At 35.9% G+C, this 19,671-nt stretch overlaps 1 protein-coding gene across 1 annotated transcript in view; it reads left to right on the top strand.

The window, feature by feature from the left end:
• galnt18b (UDP-N-acetyl-alpha-D-galactosamine:polypeptide N-acetylgalactosaminyltransferase 18b) overlaps positions 1–19,671 on the top strand; it is a 79,563-nt gene that overhangs the window by 16,912 nt on the left and 42,980 nt on the right. The window contains exon 2 of the mRNA XM_055036715.1: positions 17,658–17,853. Within this exon, the coding sequence (XP_054892690.1) occupies positions 17,658–17,853 (196 nt within the window). The remainder of the gene's footprint in view (positions 1–17,657; positions 17,854–19,671) is intronic.

Raw genomic sequence — 19,671 nt, 5'->3', positions numbered from 1 at the left:
AAATATTTAAAGATAAATAATGCATTTCATTGCAATTCATATTTTACAGTGTTCTGTTTGTAACAAGGTTCCTAAATTTGATCTTCCAAATATTGATAAAATATTTGTTGAAATGTTGCAAGACAACCACATTTAGGGTTTCTAAAGAAGATTTGCACAAACAAAATCTTAAATAGTATTTAATGTTTCCAAAATTTATAGAGATCAAACATCTATTATCTATCAAACAGCTGAATTTCCCTTTTATTTTGGCTTTCAAATGCAAACATTTAGATAAATGACACATCACAGCACAGCTTTAGCAACTTATAAAGCAATAAAGTGCATTCATAAAAAGTAAAATATGAAATGATCACAAAACGTTCTTGTAAAAGACAATCATCCATCAGGTTGAGTTGGTTGCTAAATCACTTTGTATTACATCAACAATGCTTTGAAAATGCAATAAAAACACAAATGACTTTTGTTTGAATTTATATGAAAAAGTAATAAATTAATTAATGCCCCATAAATCTAAATTCTCAGGAGCAAATTCTAAAGTCATTTTGCAACGTGACGCTGAAACACTGTGTAAATCAGCTGCAACACGTTTCTGTTTTAACCATTGCAGAGATCTGCAGCAGTCTGTTCCAGAGGAACTATTAGAGGACATCCCACAATATCTCATGAATGCAAATTCTTGGCATTTAAAAGATACAATCCCTTTCAGAGGTTGGATCTGTCAAAGCATTATAAACCCAAAACATATTACAAATGAAAATTTCATCCTTCTGAAAATGTATCTGCATCAACTCTACTTAATGAGTCACTGATTACATCTTTTAAATGTTGTGGACAAGTGCCAATGGGAATCTTGGAGTTTGCATAATAGCTTTTTGGTTTTGACCTCTCCTTCTAAAGTGTTACAGCAATTTATTCATTTAAAAAGCCTGCAGTGCTAAAAGTCCTCAAAAACAAATGATTCTTTCCAGGGAAAAGGTTGCTTGCAGCCTATGTAAATACTTTGCTTGTAGCCAAGATTTTTCTTTCTTTGCTTGACAAGCTGCCCTGTGACAAAGCCATTAAAGTGTGTCAAGAGTTTAAAGTGCTTCAGAAAGAGGGAAGACAGAAAGGATAGAATTGTCTTGACATTGACGCTGTTTTTTTTAACATTAAATAAAACATTCAGTTCAGGCTTGAAATGTAAATATTGTTTTTCTTATATCTCACTTTATTTCCTAAAACCACATGACCACGATGCTGTTGACACGTAGCCGCACAGAGCCCCGTAGTGGCCACCAGAAACCAGCCAAAGGCTTTTTTTTCCTGCTTGGCCTGAGGTGCAAACCAGAACTGTGCAAAAACTCCCCTGTCATGTGCCTTCTGTGAGCCGTCTGCTCGGTGGTGATAAGAACTCGACTGTTTCACTTCTTGCAACAAAGCACAGAGTTTTGCTACTAATTATGTATCCCATTATGCTTCTACTGAAATTAATGTTGAGCCTGCACAAAATCATCACTGGTGATAGCGAGCACAGGGCAGTACATGCTGCCTTTCTCAAAATGATTTTTAAAACACGAGAGCACTTATGCTCTGCTGCGATTATAGACATGAGACAGAATACAAACAGGCTTATGTATCATATTTCTCTATGTGGTCCTCATGTTGGCAGCTGCCTCAGGTGATGGCAAAGACAGTAAAGACTGAATGGCTGGTCACTAGTTTCTGGCAAAAAAAAATTAAGTTTCATTTTTGTGGTGTACAAAAATAGCTTCATCAGTCTTTTTTTTGTTGTTGTTGTTGTTGTTGCTTTTATGAGCTTGAGAAAATGATAGAAATGCCAAATTCTTTCCAAACAATAAATGATTCATTATACACTCTATCCTCTGTTACATTGTATTTTTTCTTTGGTTTAGTTTTTTTTTTTTGGCTGCAGTCATAGTCTTCCCAGCAGTAAATTGGTGGTTTCAGTTCTGCCTGCCGGTTGAGCAGTGTAGCATCTGTGCAAGTGGGCAGTAAACTGTGTTCTCCATTTTACCTCAGCTCCTGGACCAGCACAGACGGCAAACAAGCTAACAAGTCGATACATCCAATTTGTGCTTTGATTGTTCCCTCCAAACCTCCCTCATTGTAAGGTGTTTTACTCTGTGTTGTGATTCCAGTCAGTGAGTAATGTACAGTGCTTGGCTATAGGCATTCACTGTATTTATGCTGTCTCTCTCTCTCTCTCTCTGTTATATATATATATATATATATATATATATATATATATATATATATATATATATATATATATATATATATATATATTTAAATCTTTACAATATATATTTAAATATATGTTCCTTCCATTGACTTATATTAATTTTGTTTGTCATGGTGTATTTTTGGCCTTCCAGGCTGGTTGCTAACACAGACCAAATTATTTCTGAAAATATTCTCCTCTCCAAATTGGAGAAATATTTTTATGCCATTACGGAGCTAAAGATTCCAGTAAAAAAGCAATTTTTTTTCAGCAGCCTGAGCGGCATCCCACTGCCTCATCTGTATGTTCACTTGCTTTTAATCATCAAATCGTACCATATAATGTTCGAAGGGGTAGTTCAAAGATTTCTTTTTTGGTTTTAGCTTAAGTGCAAAACTTATAAGAAGTTTTACATGTGTCTTAACCTCAAACAGAACATTTTTGTTATCAATGGCTGAACTGCAAAACGGCTAAGTTTTGCAGTTCAGTGAAGCCCCATTTTGTGAAGTGTTTAATACGAGTGTGTTCAAGAGCCAACAACTGTGTCATTCTATACTTTGAACCCATAACCTGACTTATAACTAATAGACTAATTTGCCTTTTTTGTATATTTAGATTACTTAGGGTGTTGCTGATGCTGTGGTCTTCATGTCAGTAGAAATTTGAAATGTATTCTCTAAAAAAAAGAAAAATGTATCCAATATGCTTCTGGTTTTTTCTGATTGAAGAAAAAGTTCCTGTTTTTATTTGCCTTCTTTTATCTGCAGAAAGTCCTTGTGCGATTTCACATTATCTACATTTTTGTTGTGAATTCCTGCTTTTGCTTGACTTGCCTCGACAACATTTTTGTTTTGCAGAAAATAAATAATTAGAATCAGAAAGAACAAAAATGACTAATTTCACTAATTAATCCCAAAAAAAATTAGAAACACGAAAATGTAAACTCGGCATTTGGAGTCTTAGCAGGAGGTAAAACAGTTTTATTTAAACTACTTATCTGTACATTTACACAGTATGTTGGGAAAAGAAAACATATATGGCTAATCTGAAAGCTACAGTGACTATCAAGGTGGTCATATTCTCAATTCTTTATGTGTACTTGAAGATATTGAACATGGTGAACATGGTGTCATTGAACATCAAACATAAAATCTTGGGAGGCTGGACAAAACCGTTTATCCCAGGAGTAAACAGGATAAACTTTCTTAAGTAGGCAAATAAATAATAATTTTTTATTTGTATATTATTTGGATTTTATTTATTACACATAGACTTGAATAAAAAAAAATTCAACACAGAAAAGAAAATGATTCTCGGGCTTATTGGCGGTGCACGGCTAAACACTGAGGGCTCTAAGTTTGTATCACTGGTATTTTATTGACTTGAAGCTGGAATATTTGGAAACTGGTTCAGAGTGAAAACAAATATTTTGTCTTTTTGATGACACTATGCAGGATAACTTATTTTATACGCAGCAAAGATGCAGGAGAATACTTAAATGAAAGAGTCTTGAAGTTGGGTAAAAAAACTGATGGGGCTTTTCCATTCCTTTTTTCCATTATTTTTTCCTGTGTGCACTTTAGATTTCTTCTAGGAAGGCCTTTTACCGTACTTGTTCATAAATCAAATTTCCTGCCGTTTTAGTGTGTGGGTGTGTCACAAGGCTAATGGTGCTATTAGACGACAGACTTCATGGCTGTTCCTGTTAGTGTGAATAATGTACAGAAAATCACACAAAAACAAACAAACAAAAAATGTTTATTGACCAAAACCCTCATGATTTAATTTCTAGTTGATATTTTTGCTGTTATTATGACTTCATTTGCAATATGTCTCTCAAGGCTACACTGCAGTATCGTTTTTCGTTATAGAATCTTACATTGGAAAAAAAAATCACCAATATTAAACATGAGGGGTGATTTTTGTCTTTGGGAGATTTTTTAACACAATTCTGGAGAGGGAGTTTGCAACACTCACTTTAGCCCCAACTAACTCAGACCTTACATCTATATTTTCTTGCTACTCAATACTCTCAATGAAAATCCAAGGAGTTCTCCTGTTGAATAATTGATCAATGGTTTTCACCATCCATCAGCTATTATCAAAAGAAAATATGAAACAGAATACCATATAATTTTCATACTTCATAAACACAATTAACACAGAACATTTTTCCAGCTGTAGTGGTTAAGAAAATGCTTTTAGAAAAGGTTTGTTCTTACTTGTCAATTATCAAAACAGATGCAGGCCTTTGTGTTTCTGTTTCATTAAGAAACAAATTTTACAGTTATACTTTGTCTGGATTTGCCAGACAAAGTAATCCATCATATGGGTTTACTCCAGAAATCCAGTGAATATCTTAATTGTTGGTTACAACTAGAATTATTGAGAATAAAAGCTACTAAACTTTCTGCTTTCACTTCTGTGTGTCGTACCAAAGCAGCACATTTAGCCAGTCGCCACCGGCTAAGTTGACCCTTAGTCACCTTTCCAGGGAAGTTGACTAAGGGTCATTCAGGCTAAAATAAAATACACATTTCCTGTGAAGTCCACAGTGTGTAGTTTGAATGGATCATAAACTAATGTGCCAGATGGGTAATTATATTCCACAATCAATCTATAAAGTCCTCTGCCAAAGCTGTTTGGAAAAATGCAGCCACTTTCAAAGATACTTCAGAGGTCATTAAATTAACCATCTGTCCTGCCATCACAAGTGAACTTCAACCAATGGAAAAATGAATTGCAATTGTTGACTGCCAAAACTTTAATGTCGCGCCAGGTAAGGAGTTATAATATAACAAAAAATTTAAAAAATTCTATAATTTATATTTGGTGTGACTGATCCTGTGTGTTCCCCCTTTTGAGAACATAAAGTCCCAGGGGAAGTTGTTTAATTTAATTTCCTAAGCAAACCAGTTTTAAAGGAGAATTACATTTTATATAAAAACTGATGAAAATTATCATCCTGGCTTGAAATTGTATCAGATCTCAAAATTGATCACTGATTGTCTGGGGAGCAGACTAGTCATGGCTACATCTGTTCACAGCAAGAAATGGCTCCCGTGAGGCTGTAAGAATCCAAACTGGTTCATAGAAAATGATGAGAAATTTACTTGCACAGCCTGTTGCCTTTAATATGTAAAAGTCTAAATGTGGACGTTGTCATCCTGGAAAGACATGGGAGTTTGATTTGGGTTGAGACTGGGAAGCCAAACATATACCACTTCCATTGGCTAAGTGGTATATGTTTGGCCATATGGTGATTTCCTCAATTGGTATGTTCAGAAAGAGATTGACTAATGAAAGAAAAGATAAATACAAGTGTTCATATCATTAAGATTTGTGGTGGATGTGGTTGAAAAAAACAGGCAATATTGACAAATTTTCCATAGTTTAATTTATTTAGAGGAGCAAAGAAATGTGATAAGATTCGATGGAATATATGAAAATCACAAGAGGATTAAAATGTTTACTTTTTAAACAAGCATCTTATGTTTAACGCCTTAGGGCGTCGGTCAGCTATGGTTTACTGTAATGTGTGTCATTCTGACATGTTCAGAGTATCCTTTGCTATTTGTCATGTAGTTACTTTGTCTCACATCTTGTATTGTCCCATAAATACCAGTATTGCTCAAAAATGTTCTCAAATAGGCATTTTCATCACTTTATATAGCTGGTTATTCACTATGAGATTTCTGGCTCAATTTAAGCTAAAACATGCTTTGATTGTTCGTTCACTTGTTGCTGCAATCTCAATCTTGACCCATAAAGCCTGAGCCCCACTAATCATCAGAGGGTATGCCTTGATGTTAGCAGGAGCACCTCTCAGTCCTATAGGTTGGAGAATAGGACCTCCAAGGATCACACTGCTTCATCAAGCAGATCACAAAGATCCTCAATCAGATGGAAATACTACAAAAATTGAGCCCAAAACACCTTAAACTTAGTGTTTTGCTGCTTAAGCTATTCCTGAACAACTTTGCTTTGTGGCAGTGAGCAATATCTGACTTAAAGGGACCACAGAAATCAGAAAATACCACTTCCACTCATGACAGGCAAAACAAACATTGGTAAAGCATACAGAACCCCCAGAAATATTTTCTTTCTGCAGCTGCATTACATGTTTTCGTTGATACTCTGACTTCTGGGTCTATTGTTCCAGTGGATGCTGACATTTTCAACATTCCCATCGTTTTCAGGATGCTATTTTAGATTTAAAAACCCATATGATGATTCTCTTATCTACCTGACATTCTGAATAACCCTTGTCCTTTCAACACTTTCTAATTTTCTTCATTCTCAGCTCTGTTCTTGTCCCCTTGTGTTATTATGCATCTTGAAAATCCACATTGAGAAGCAGTACGTCAGTTTGTGGGAAAAAGTATAGGAAATTTGGGTCTTGGGATATACTTATTATTGGGATTGAATCAGGCTGATGGATGTATTCTTAAACTCTGTGTTTTTTATGCCCACAGCCACATTGGTATATTTTTCGGCCATAAAAATGCTCTGAAATAATTTTGGACTTATATATTGCTTCTCCAAGGAAGGACCTCCGTAAAAGTCAAATACTGTTAAAGGCAAAGCTCAGATGATAAACTATATAATCAGTTAATGTTTTTTTTACATCGGCTGCCAGGTTTGACAGGTTATCATCTCAGAAGACTGAATGTACTGAAAATACATCACTCTTACCTATGTTGTTTCTGAAACAATCATAACAGTGAGCTCTGAAGAAATATCCAGGGTTCTCTATCATTGTTTCATGATAATGGCTGCTCTTCAAATTAAGAGAACGTACTGGAGCCAGTTGCTCAGATTTTTAGGCACTAATGACATTAAATTTCTGGAGGGAAATCCTTCTCCTACAGAATGAAAACGCACAAAGATAGCCTTTCAATCCTTCTGAAGGGCATGAGTGATTTCAGCGCTTTAATGAGGAGAGAGGAACAAAAGAGGGCAGGAGATGACAAAAGCTGCACCAAATAAACATGACCGTCCCCCTAAATTCTGCTGCTGCATATCGTCTCTTGGGAATAAACAAGGGGGAAGAAAGCCACACACTCTTCTCCTCGTTCATGGGGAAAATGTCAGTGTGATGTGCCGGCTACTGATGCCTCCTAATGAGAGAGTCACAGAGGTCCAAACAGTGGTGAACACAGCCTTCCTCCCAGTAAGTGGACACCATACTTGGTGTCTGTATTGAAGGGAGAAAATAGGATCTCTAGTTAGTACAGCTGTAGCAACATGGGTGAAACAGTCTGTAAAGCTGGTCGTAATGTGTGAGAGCCATTGCACATGCCCAAGACAAGAACTTCTTTTCTGCATGAAGTGACTTTTTAAAGGCTCCCTCTTCTATCTGTGTACTCACTGTTCCTTCTTAATACAATATTTTCATTTTAAATCTGCTTCTATTTAAAAGCAAAAGCACAGATGAAGATGTTAAGATGAAAATAATGATTGCTTCATTTATAATAACTTCTAAGATGCATTATATTTTAAATTTTTATGTAGATTTTTACGTGGGACTGTGTTGACAGCTTTGCCCTTTTAAGACCTGACACTGTTGACTAAACAGCCAAGACCCTTTTCAAAGACAGATTTGTAACAACAATGTATGCTGATTTGTTCAGAGCATTACTGCACTGTTCCTAATGTCCAAAGCTAATAATTAGGATTTTCAAACTAGTTGAAAATGTCAGAGCATACCAATTCTGTGATGTTTTGCAAGCCTTTAATCAAGCTGGAAGGAGAAAGGCAGTATCATTTTATAAATTATTTAATGAGAAGCAAGCTGACGAAATCAAATTAGCAGAGAAAACCCAAATGGAAGCACACAGAAAAGTCCAGCAAGAGGTGAAAGTAAACAGTGAAGATAAATACTGAGAGGTTGATTGGGATCAAGCAGAATGATTAACTGAACCTGGAGCAGTTCTGGAAGAGCACAGACTGATGTGGCTGAGAGTAAAACACAGAAAGGACAAGCAAACCAGTTAAAGCCAAAAATGACTTGGCACCAGATAAATGAAAAATATTCCACAGATATACAGTACGTACCAAATGTCCAAAAAAAACCCCGACATAAAACCCATTTTCTACAGAAAACGAGCCAAATGCTAAAAGAAACAAATGTGCACCAGATTGCTAAGAAAACAAAACATAAATTACAATTTAAGACAAAATCACAATTAAAAAATTGTGCAACTTTTTTTGTGGATAATGCATATAATTTGCATGTTTTTAGGAAATCTGTGAAGTAATTGTAGCTTAATTTATGCTTGTTTGATTACAATTCAATACAAACTGTAACGTATTGCATTAAAGCTGAAATGCAAAGCTAAAATTATGGGACCTGCCTCTTTAATTAACCTTAAACTAATATAAACATTATCTGGCAAGATTCATTAAGTTCATTGTATAATCAATGTGAATGTTAGCCCCATTTTGTATTTTAAATAAAAACGCAATCCCACCATTTTTATTCAATTTGATGTGTTTCATGAAGACTTGATTTGATTTACTTTTATTAAAAAATATCACATTGAATTTTATTTTTTGCCAAATTTACTTTTAAAAATATGTTCTTAATTCAGTGAATATTATCTTAAGAAGACCACATCAATAGAAATATTGAATATATTTTAGTGCATTAAAATTATTTTAGTAAAAGCTAAGACCATCATTAACCTACACTTCTGGAAGCATAATGTTAATTTTTTTTATGATTTAAGACCCATGTTGGGCCTTGTGAAATGGTTTTAAACCAAGCATTGCCAAAATCAATTAAACCTTTAAACTCATTCTAAACCTTAGAGAGAGAGAGAGGGTCCAAAGGTAATAAAAGTGAAGTGACGTTATTGTGTCATTTAGCCTCTACTAAATGACTATCAGCTTTGATTTGTAAAACCTCCAGCTGGCAGCAGCAGCAGCAGGAGCAGAGAAGGTAATTTATGAGGAGATGAAGGCACAACTGACCTCTAATTTGTTGTGAGAGCAGAGAAGTCTTTAACGTAAGTATGAGCTGAAATGACTGAACGTGTCTCTTCATCTGCTCACGTGTCAAGTTACACTGAAAATATCGAGACATTCTCAGCTGATACGGATTTAGACCAAAGCGTTGGAAAGAGGTGTGAACGAAGTCAAGCTGTTGCAAGAAAACAAGTGTGCTGCTTTCTAAACCTTTTCATCCTGGTTCTTAGATATGGAAACGATTTGGATTTCTATTGGAAACAAAACGCAAATGAAGATAACAGTCTACACAGATTTTTTTTAAAAAGAAGCATTTTCTACCCCAAATTTCTTTAACTCTCTTACTGGGCAAACAACATAAAGTAGTCACGTAAAATATGTCTGTTGGAATGGTATAGAGTGTCATTCACCCAAGCATACCTGAATAGTGATCGCTTGCATGCCAAAACGGGCAATCTGATGGATACGTGTGTCTGAGACTTTGCATCTCAGCTGCTGGAATGAGAGATGTGTTGTTGTTTTTTTGTGCATTCATCTCAAAAGCTTCAGCAACAACAATCAGCATTGGTAAAAGCAACGGAGAGAAATATAATGTATCATAAGCACAAATTATTAGTGTCCTGAACAAGGGTCATCAACCTTTTTGAGTCTAAGGGCTTTAGTGGCACTGAAGATTAATTGGCTTGATACGCACATAAACAAAGGAATCATCTTTGTTTAAAGTATCAATAATAATAAATCTACATGTGTGTGAATAAATTGCAGCCTAGAAAGCAATTAGAAAAGAATGAACAAAAATTAGGGCAATATTTTATCATTTAATATATAAGTGAGCCAAAGAGCCACTTCTGCCAGCCTGCAAGTCTATGGCTGAGGCAATTTGTTAGCACATTTTCCTTCATTCTTATAACTTGATAGGAAGCATCCAAACTTTTATCCAAACTGGCAACCCATGTTCACAAAATAGTAAAATAATATTGACCACATAACTCTGTATTTATAAAAGATATCAACATTTTTCCTACACAGAATTTCCTAACAGACTAACATAGAAAAAATAAAGGATTTCTCTTCACAATATTTATTTATTTACTATTAATCTATTCGTCTGATTTGTTCTTTAAATTGCCATATATATTTTTCGGTCTCAGGAGATGATTGAGGGATGAAGAGACTCCGATGTCTGGTTCTTTAGGTTCTGATGGTCCACAGTGTTCCTGTCCTGATCCTGTCTGTCTGATGTCACGCAGCCCTCCGTGAGTCACTGAATGTTGCCGACACATTTTCTTTTTCATTCGCCCTCTTTAACTTCAGCGAAATTGTTCAACCCGGAATGTGTGTCTTCCCACTATTTCTGCCAGAGGTTTTGCTTCTAAGGACGGTGAACAATCAGTGGACATTTTAAAAAGACGCGGGTTGATAGCAGCTCACTGCGGCTGCGTCGTGTCTGTTTCTAGGGAACAGTGACAACAGCGCCTATTTAGCTTCCATCACAACAATTTAGCTGACCTTAATATTTTCTCTGTTTTGTTTGGTCATTATTGTTGAGATCTGTGTGACAGCCTGTCACTGACAGGTGTGTTTATCAAACATGTATAGAAATACAGAACAAATTGGGCCCGGTATCGGTTCAATACGAGACAAAACAATTAACAGTAAATCCTCAGAAGACAACAACAGCCACCTGTTGTCTAGCTGAAGCTAACCTGAATATTTACAACCCTCCTGTTGATACACCAACATTTCTTGCCTACTGTCTTTCAACCACTTTGAAAAGCTTTTCTTCATCCCTGCAAAGAGGGATGAAAAGGACACAACAAATGTAAAGAAAGTGCCCCGGTCAGCAAAGGTCAGGTTTTATTTTTTTTACATTGATGAAAGATGCTTTGAGCAGAGGAAAACATTAACAGGTAATGACCACATTGAATTGTGGAAGCATCATCATCCAGTGGAGATGCTTTTCTTCCACGGTGACAGAGAAGTTGATAAGTGTTGATGAGAACAGCCAAAACCTGACAATCCTTGATAAAGAACCTATCAGAGACTGCTGAAGATTTCAGACTGGAGTGAAGATTCATCTTCTTCCAGGACAGACTTGAAATCCAAATGAGAATATATGGCAAGTCTTAAAATCGGATATTCTGCGATGCTCTTTGAACACTGAGCTGGAACTACTTTGTATAGCAATATGGGCATAAATTTCTCCAGATGTCCAAACATGCAGCAGTAATTGCAGCAAAATGTTCAACAATATATTAACACAGAGGACTGGATAGAAATCAACAACACACCCAGATCTCTAAAACTGTGTATTGCTTTCCTATAAACTTTTAATTGTCCAAAATTGTGCTCAACCGTGTGTGGATCTATCAGTTACGATCTGCATAATAACAATAAGGTTTACGGTTGTAATGTCACAGCAGATAAAATGTTTACTCACAAAATTATATAGCTAAACCTAAGACTCTCCTGTAGCAGTGCGTCAGACACATTTATTTTCTTCTTAAAGTTGTATGCAGTTAGTTTCCAGTTGACAGTGTTTTTAATTTGTCAACACATTCTGCTTCCTTCAAATGAATGACGAGACATGCAGTTAGAAGACTTCCTGAAGGTTATTGCCTGATTCTCAGTGTCACAATTAGTGTCCTTGTTTTGACAGTGACAAAGCGCTTGATGTTTTGGGTTCTTACCCAATGCTCATTATTTTGGATTTTAAGCAACCCAGTTAGATGATAAACTCTGTTTTAATTGGGGGTTGCTTAAACCCAGCAAAATTATAACAACAAAGAGAAAGTCATCCTGAAATGCTTGTCCACGAGCAATGAAAAGGGGAAAGTTACCTTTTGTCAAACTAATTTGTTTTTACCTCACAATATGGAGTTATATAGAACTTAATAGGAAATGTTTCCATGTAAGAGTAGGAGCAATAGGGGATTGTGGTTCGTTGGCGAGAATTGAATCAACAAGCTATGGGTTAAAATCTTCATCTTCGAGAGCATTTTCAAAGAGTTACATGAGATCAAGCAACCATATTTTACTTCAATTTTTTCTGGTCCAAGTAAAACTGAGGCATGCAAGGATAGTTAAGCAAATTGGCAATAAGACTGCATTTTCTTTTACATTTTTTATTTCTAATTTGTTTTCAGAATATTAATAAACAGTAAGTTCAAAGTTTAACAGAGATATGACTTGTAAAATGTACAAAAGAACAAGTGAATGAATCTTTCTGACTTAACGGAAAATAAATCTGCAGAAGAACTGAACTGCATGACTATAAAAATGAAGCCAGTGACCACAATTTGTTTCAAACAGCAAGGAGTCTGCATAAATCCTCTGAATCTCTAAGTCCACCTCATATTTATTACTGCAGTGAAATAAGTAAAAAGAAAAACAAAATAGCATCTGCATCTATTTTATCAAGTTTTACAGTTAAAAACACCAGCCCTACAGTGAGAAATCTTAGCTTCTTATATGTCTGAAAGCTTTGATTTAACTATATAATTTTCACCTGGCAACTTTTAGTGTGTTTAAATTTAAATGAGCCATTAGTGAGCCAGTAAGGCCACACAGGGACACTCCTTACCAGGAAGGCTGATCTTTTATACAGATAGCATACATAATTGAGGATATGCTTGTGTTTATTTGAATGCCCTCAAATATTCCCAAGTTTATTTAAGTTTTTCTAAACTGCTTTGTTCTTCCTATAGTTTGTTGTATGTGAAATACTTAAAATTGCCTCTAAAATAAGACATGTGGCTTGAAAATATGTTATCACAATATATTTGTATGCTCCCTTTTGGCCTGTAGTAACTTTTTACCAGGAGTATGCAGCACAAGTTTTCTCTTCACATCACAAAAAACCAACATCATCTTTTGAAACTTAAAACCTTCTCGCTGCACAGGAAGAGAACGAGACAAGATGATGTGATAAAATCTTAATGCATTTTCATGGCATCATATTCACAGCGTAATGTGTTTAAGTTGGCTGACTTTCTGGTGCTCTGTTAGATGTTTTCACTGTTCTCTGTTGTTTCCTTATAGTATCTACTTCCCCTCCCTAGAACAGTGAAAGCAGACAGCGATGGCTGAGTGTCTCTGCTGTAAAGACAAACAAATGCTGACAAATGTCTTTCTTCAACTGCTATCTATGAGCTCAGACTGCATGTGAATCCATCTGTTTGGTAGAAAAAAAACTATCCTTTAAACAAAAGGTTTAAGTACTTATATAGAAACATGTCATGTAATGTAGAGTGTGCTTTGCTGCTGATGTAGTTTAATTGCTCTTCTACTGTAAGGATGTGTTGTAATTTCTAACACCATTTTTCTGAACATAATCTGAAAAGACTAAGTTGGACATCTCACCATGACCAAACAACACCAATGTGCCCTCACTGACGCTTAAGGGATTCACTGTTGAGGGAACCGTCTCAGTAGGCCTGAACAATCTGACGAATGGGCCTTCAGGCACACTTGTCCAGACTGAAAGACCTGCAGAACTTTCATCCTGTCTAATCACAGGGTTGTCTTCTCAAGGGCTAGGAGTTTTTCCATCTGTTTCACAGTTGTGAAATTTCAACAACTATGTTGGATGTGAGAAGTTATTCTGCCTCAGGCTGATATGTTCACTGTGTTCACTCAACTCGGATGTTGACTTTCTTCTTTATTTTTGATTGTTGAGGTGTCGCTGTGCTTTTTTAAGACATGTTTTGTCAGTGAGAAAACTTTTCTGAAAATACTGCTGTACCTCGCAGAGATGCACATCCAAACATGACATAGAAATGGAATAATAACACAAAAATTCACTCACAGCTTCAACATTGTCCCTTGCTAGGTATTATGAAAACTTTGGCATTGGGATAAAATGATTCAGGGTAAATTATTATTATTAAAATGAGATAAATAAATACTAATAGTCAATTACACTATTGGATAACTACCTTGAATTTTTATGCCATATGAAGATACAAAGTTACGTAATACACCAACATCACCTTTCTACAGATCTGATCCCGAAAGGGATTTAATGTGAACCACAGCTAAGCTAGGCTACCAACAACGATTTTGGACATGCCAAATAATTTTGTCATACTCCATATGTACCACTTATAAGCCCCGAAGTAGCACTATGTATGCAGGTGTGATGTCACAGTAACACTCATATATTAACCTTATTAATCTCATATGTGAGATTGTGCTATGCTACACTGTGGATCTCTGTTTGCGCTGAGGAAAATTCCCTCAGCATGCTGAATATTTGAAGTATTCAGTATATCGGGGAAGTTATTCCTGCTGTTTTGTTTCATTTACTTAATAATTTATCAGGACTTGAGGATAGTCATGTGTAACATGCAGCGGATGTGAAGCTGCGAAGGTGTGCAGGTGGCTAGCAATGACTTATAACTTTCCACAAGTCCTTATGTATTTCAAATATAAAAAGTATAGTGGCAGATTTACGACATGTTACTGCAGGAGGACACCAGCCTGTGCGCACATGGAGGAGTTTATTACTGAAGGAATACACGAAGTAAAGTAAAAAGGGTAACCTACTGATCATAATAGACAAGTGGTGCCACCATGTGGTGATACGGAGTATCATAGCAGTGACTCTTATACGTCGTGCAGAACATGGAGATGGAAATCTGAACTTTCCCTTCATGGTTTGGCAATTGTTTTCATGGGAAAAATTAAAATAATGACAGAAACATTTAACTTTTTCTTTCTTTACACATCTAACTTTAAACTTTACACTGTTGATCTTCAAGAAAATACTTTATGTAATGATCTTGAATTAATGCATGGTAAACAAACAACAAACATGTTCAGTTTAACACTTGTTGCTGGAAGCGTTTTGTGACCTTACAGTTTCTACTGTTGAATTAGTATAAGTCCCCTGGCTCTCATCACACATTTAATACCATAAAATTAAACACTTTACCGAAAGTCTTTCCATGAATCTGCAAAAGAACTTTTAGTTCCCTGAGGGTTGCATAATTTACATATCGTTAACCTTTTCTTCGACATGGTGGATTCAGGGTACGTATACCCCAACTGTGATTCATCAATCAAACAGATGAGTGGGTAACGATAACTTTCAAACTCCCTAATGCTGTGAAGTTCTGTTTTAGCCCAACAAATTGGCCCCAGTCTACAGAGGCAGAAACCTCTGAAGTTGTCCTTTGCTACTGAGCACCAAAATGTTTGCAGCACCAAAATGTTTGCAGCAGAACCTGGAAGGCTTTGAAGTCCCCTGGTTTCATCAGATTATGATTTCGGTTATTTGGAAGTGAAATTAATGCTTTGAACTGTTTGCAAAGTTCATAGATAAATTCTCAAATATTGTTCTGAAGTGTGGTGCTTTCCACAAGTCACTCCGATCACAAAGGTGTTGTTGTCTAAAAAGATGATATATGTCAAAAATGAAACATTCGCACAAATGCAGGACCCCAAAGCTTCCAAGCTGAGTATTGTGAGCATCATGCTACCTCTGCTGGCTTCCCCAGAGGCTTTTTCAATAATAAATGACCTATCCATCCATTCATGAGATTAAAAACTATATTAATCAGGCCTGGCATCATTCATTTTTAGTGCATATGCTCTGATTGTCAGCATGGACAACATTAGAGATCTGCAGCATGGTGTAACGCATAATTGGATTGGATTACATTTGAACAAAGTCAGCATTAAGTGACAGGGTAAGACAAACATTAGTGTTTTTATTTTCAATGGACTTAGAGTTCAAACGAAGTTTCTTGTATTGCTTTTAAAAGTTATTTACTGCCATTTTGGAGAAAATTCTTCTTGTTTTGCTGTTTAATGTAATCCTTTCACACCTGCCTCCTCTCTGTGGTGTTTTTTTTTTTTTTTTACTATGCTGACACAAAAAGTAAGTCCTGCGTAAAAACAGTCTGCTCATAAATATTAACTATTCCCAATCTGCTTAAAGTACAATCTGCTTAACACACTGCGTAAAAACACACACAGACACGCGGACACGCACGCACACACTCAGGTAACCTTGTGTTTTAGAGGCAGTCACAAAAACCCTACAGCCTTTTTTTTCTCTGTTTTGGTGCTGTGTCATTATTCTTTCGTTTATTCAGCACGTCTTTAAAATAGCTCTCGAGCCTCATTTACTATCCTAAGCTCTTAATTCATCCTTATCATGTTGCCAAAATAAACAGAAACCGTCCTTATTCTTCCTCTGGTACATTTCACTGAAAAAGAAAACAAAGCTGTAAAATGTGAGTTGATAACCTGAATTTGTGAGTAACTACATGGAATGCTAAAAATCTCCAATGATATGTGGCTTAATTTTGTTATTATAGTGCCTATAACGGTATATGCTGCTTCTAATGAAATGTTTATGCGTGATGCGGAAGTTGATTTTGATTAGATTTAATTTATGTATGATTTGGACATTTGAATTAAAGCTTTGGAATTGTTATCTATTACTCCAGTGTAGATCATCAACAAATAAACTCTTTTTTCTGAAATTAATGTAATTTCTCTTAGGGATGGCCTCTTGGCAGTAGTAATGATATCAATAATTGAAAAATAATTGCTGCATGTTTTGAGGCAGTCTATTAAAGACCTAAGGGTTTCACAGAATTAGATGTAAATACCGTATTTATTCCCCAGACCTTACTCAATACTTTCTGCAGAAACACAAACTCATTGAAACAACCACATTAACATGATAAATGGAAAAAATGCAACAAATCCATCAGACTTGTAGGTTTTATAAACAAAACATTGAAATTATGCAAACGCACTTTTACTCTCATTTCCAGCTTAGTTTTGCTCAGATTTTATTCATGTTGCGTGTTGATTTTTTTTAAAGCTGCCATCTAAGAGCAGGCATTCTTCTGGAGGTTTAGATCAGCGACTTAGAAGCTATACTGATCATTTAAGGGACGTCATCCATGTTTTAAAATGTCTGGATATCCACAGAGTTTTGGATCATAAACAAGATTGCAGTGTTTGGCTCAGGAAATTGTTAAATATTCCTCCTTCTCATGGATGTTAGTTTTGATTCAGTCTATTTTTAGGTTTTACTTTAACAAAAATACTTCCTACAATCCTGTGAGGAGCAGAAATTACTTAATAGTACCCTAGTTCTTTACTAAAGTGTTTAGTGTATATATTTTTAGAAGTTGATTTCCTAAAGCCATCTTTAGTACAATCACAGCTTACAGTGAACAGATCCTTTGCTCAAGAAGATAAATAATTCTCACCATCCTCATGGGCCTTCATGGAAGATCACATTTCTGCTGAAGGAAAAGCAGCCTACATATCTAAATAATATACCAACCTTCAGATTGCAGCTCTAGCAATAAAGCATTCATCACAGTTTTTATAAGCACTGTTATTTATTCAACCAGCTTAAAGGTAATTTTGTGCTAAATCGACCCTGCCTTGTGACCCAGACAGTTATTCATACTATTTATCTGTTTTTGCCTCTCAGAAACACCAGGGAAGGGAGAAGATGGGATACCAGACACATCATTCTCTGACTCATCCCTGTTCGCTCACTGGGGCCAGGAGCTCAGTCCGGACAACAGGAGGGTGGCTCTGAAGATGTTCCAGTACTACGGATATAACGCCTACCTCAGTGATCGTCTGTCCTTAAGCAGGCCAATTCCTGACCTCAGACCTGATGGGTAAACCTAAGTACTTTACCTACATAGCACAGATGCTACAATGTTTATTATGTTGTGTTTTTCTTTATTACCAGCGATCCTATTGCACTCATCCTTTTTGCATAATGTTGTGCATACTCATTAAATTTCCTCTGGATATTTAGCCATTGTAACAGCTTTTGTGAAGAAAATGCAAAAGAGAAAGGGATTGTTAACCCTCCTATTATGCTCATTTCTGAGGTGCAGCAATAATGTTCCCAGGTCAATTTGACCGTGGGATTTTTTCAAAAATGCAGTAGGAGCAGAATCTGAAAATTTTACCCAAAACATTTGTGTATTTGATCATTAAATCCATGACTAACAATTTCAATCCATATTTATAATCTAAAATATAAAGGATGGATGAGGATAATTTAGCATATGGTATATTGCTAGAATGAGGACCGCCACCCAAATATGTATGAAAATGCATTTTATTCAGGTCCTGCTACTTCTCCTACTAGTTTCTTTTCTAGTTTAGTTTTCAATATTTTTGCTTTCTCTCTACTTTAGTAGCTCAAAAGTAGATGTCTTTAACACAAGCAACTGCCATACTCTGTTATATTTTCTGTAGTTTTCTTGGAGGTCAAAAGCACTGCCTTTCACCATTTGACAGATATTTTTGCTTGGAGGAACATGACTAATATTTTCATCATTTGTTTCATAATCAGAATCATCAGACTTAGAGTTGACCTCAATGCTCATGGCTGCTCACACTTCAGACACATCCTTCTGTATCTCACTGCCATGAGAGTGAAGATAAGTCCCAGCACCTCTAGGGCTGCTACCTTTTTATTTCTGCTGGTTCTGTCTTGAAAATATAAAAACTTCTATATCATACAGTGTGTAATGTTGTAGGACTTGCATGCAGAGAATATTTATGTGCTTATCATCTCCCCTGCTGAGATCCACGTAACATGGATCAAGTTTCCCCATGGGAACAGAAGCCTTCACAATTTACTAGTGAGGTGAAGAGAAAAGGGAGAAGGTGTGCGTTTGTGTGACGATATGAGGTTAAATTAGCCTCCCAGTTGGAAACAAGTAATATTAAACACTTATGACCCTTTTTCTACTTTAATTTGACTGACAGGTTGAATTGACCCAAACATTACCTCTGCATTAAATAGATGTGTAGAGGATTGCAACTATGTAAAATAACTCATTTTAATGCTCATTATGGTTACAAATTGCCCTGAAATATAACAGGAGGTTTAAGTACAGCCATAATAATAAAAAAATAAAAAATAAAACGTCTTTGGAGCTTCTAGCTATAAAAGGATTAAAGTCCCTGGTGTTTTGTTAGACCCTAGCTCCATTGGTGGAAATTAAGGTTTTTATTAAATAGACTCTGCAGAATTCCCTTATCCCTGAAGAACATCCCTATAGTTGAAATTTGACTTTTGATTTAATCCTAGGCTTAAAGCATCATGTTTATACAAAGTGAAAACTGTTGATACCACAACATGGTTTTCGCCACAACTCTTACAGGAGCTAATACTGTCTCTGTGCACATACAAAACTGTTGCAGGTTAAGACATTGATCATACATAGTTTGCATCTTGGTTTCACATTTTAATTGCCCCAGACATAACATTGTGTGAATCCAGCAGGAAGCAGAGGAGGAGATTCATGAACAGCAGTGTGACATTTAAACACACAGATGGTAATGAATTAGATATCCCAATTACACCATCATTCATTCTCTACATTTAAACAAAAAGCTCATGCCAAGACATTATTACAGGATTTAAACATAAGACTACTACTCCTGTTGTTTACAGCTATAAGGAAGGTCTTGCA

This window comes from Poeciliopsis prolifica, unplaced genomic scaffold, assembly GCF_027474105.1.
Source record: "Poeciliopsis prolifica strain line A6 unplaced genomic scaffold, Auburn_PproV2 SCAFFOLD011, whole genome shotgun sequence".
NCBI lineage: Eukaryota > Metazoa > Chordata > Actinopteri > Cyprinodontiformes > Poeciliidae > Poeciliopsis > Poeciliopsis prolifica.
This window is presented reverse-complemented; position numbering and strand designations above follow the sequence as displayed.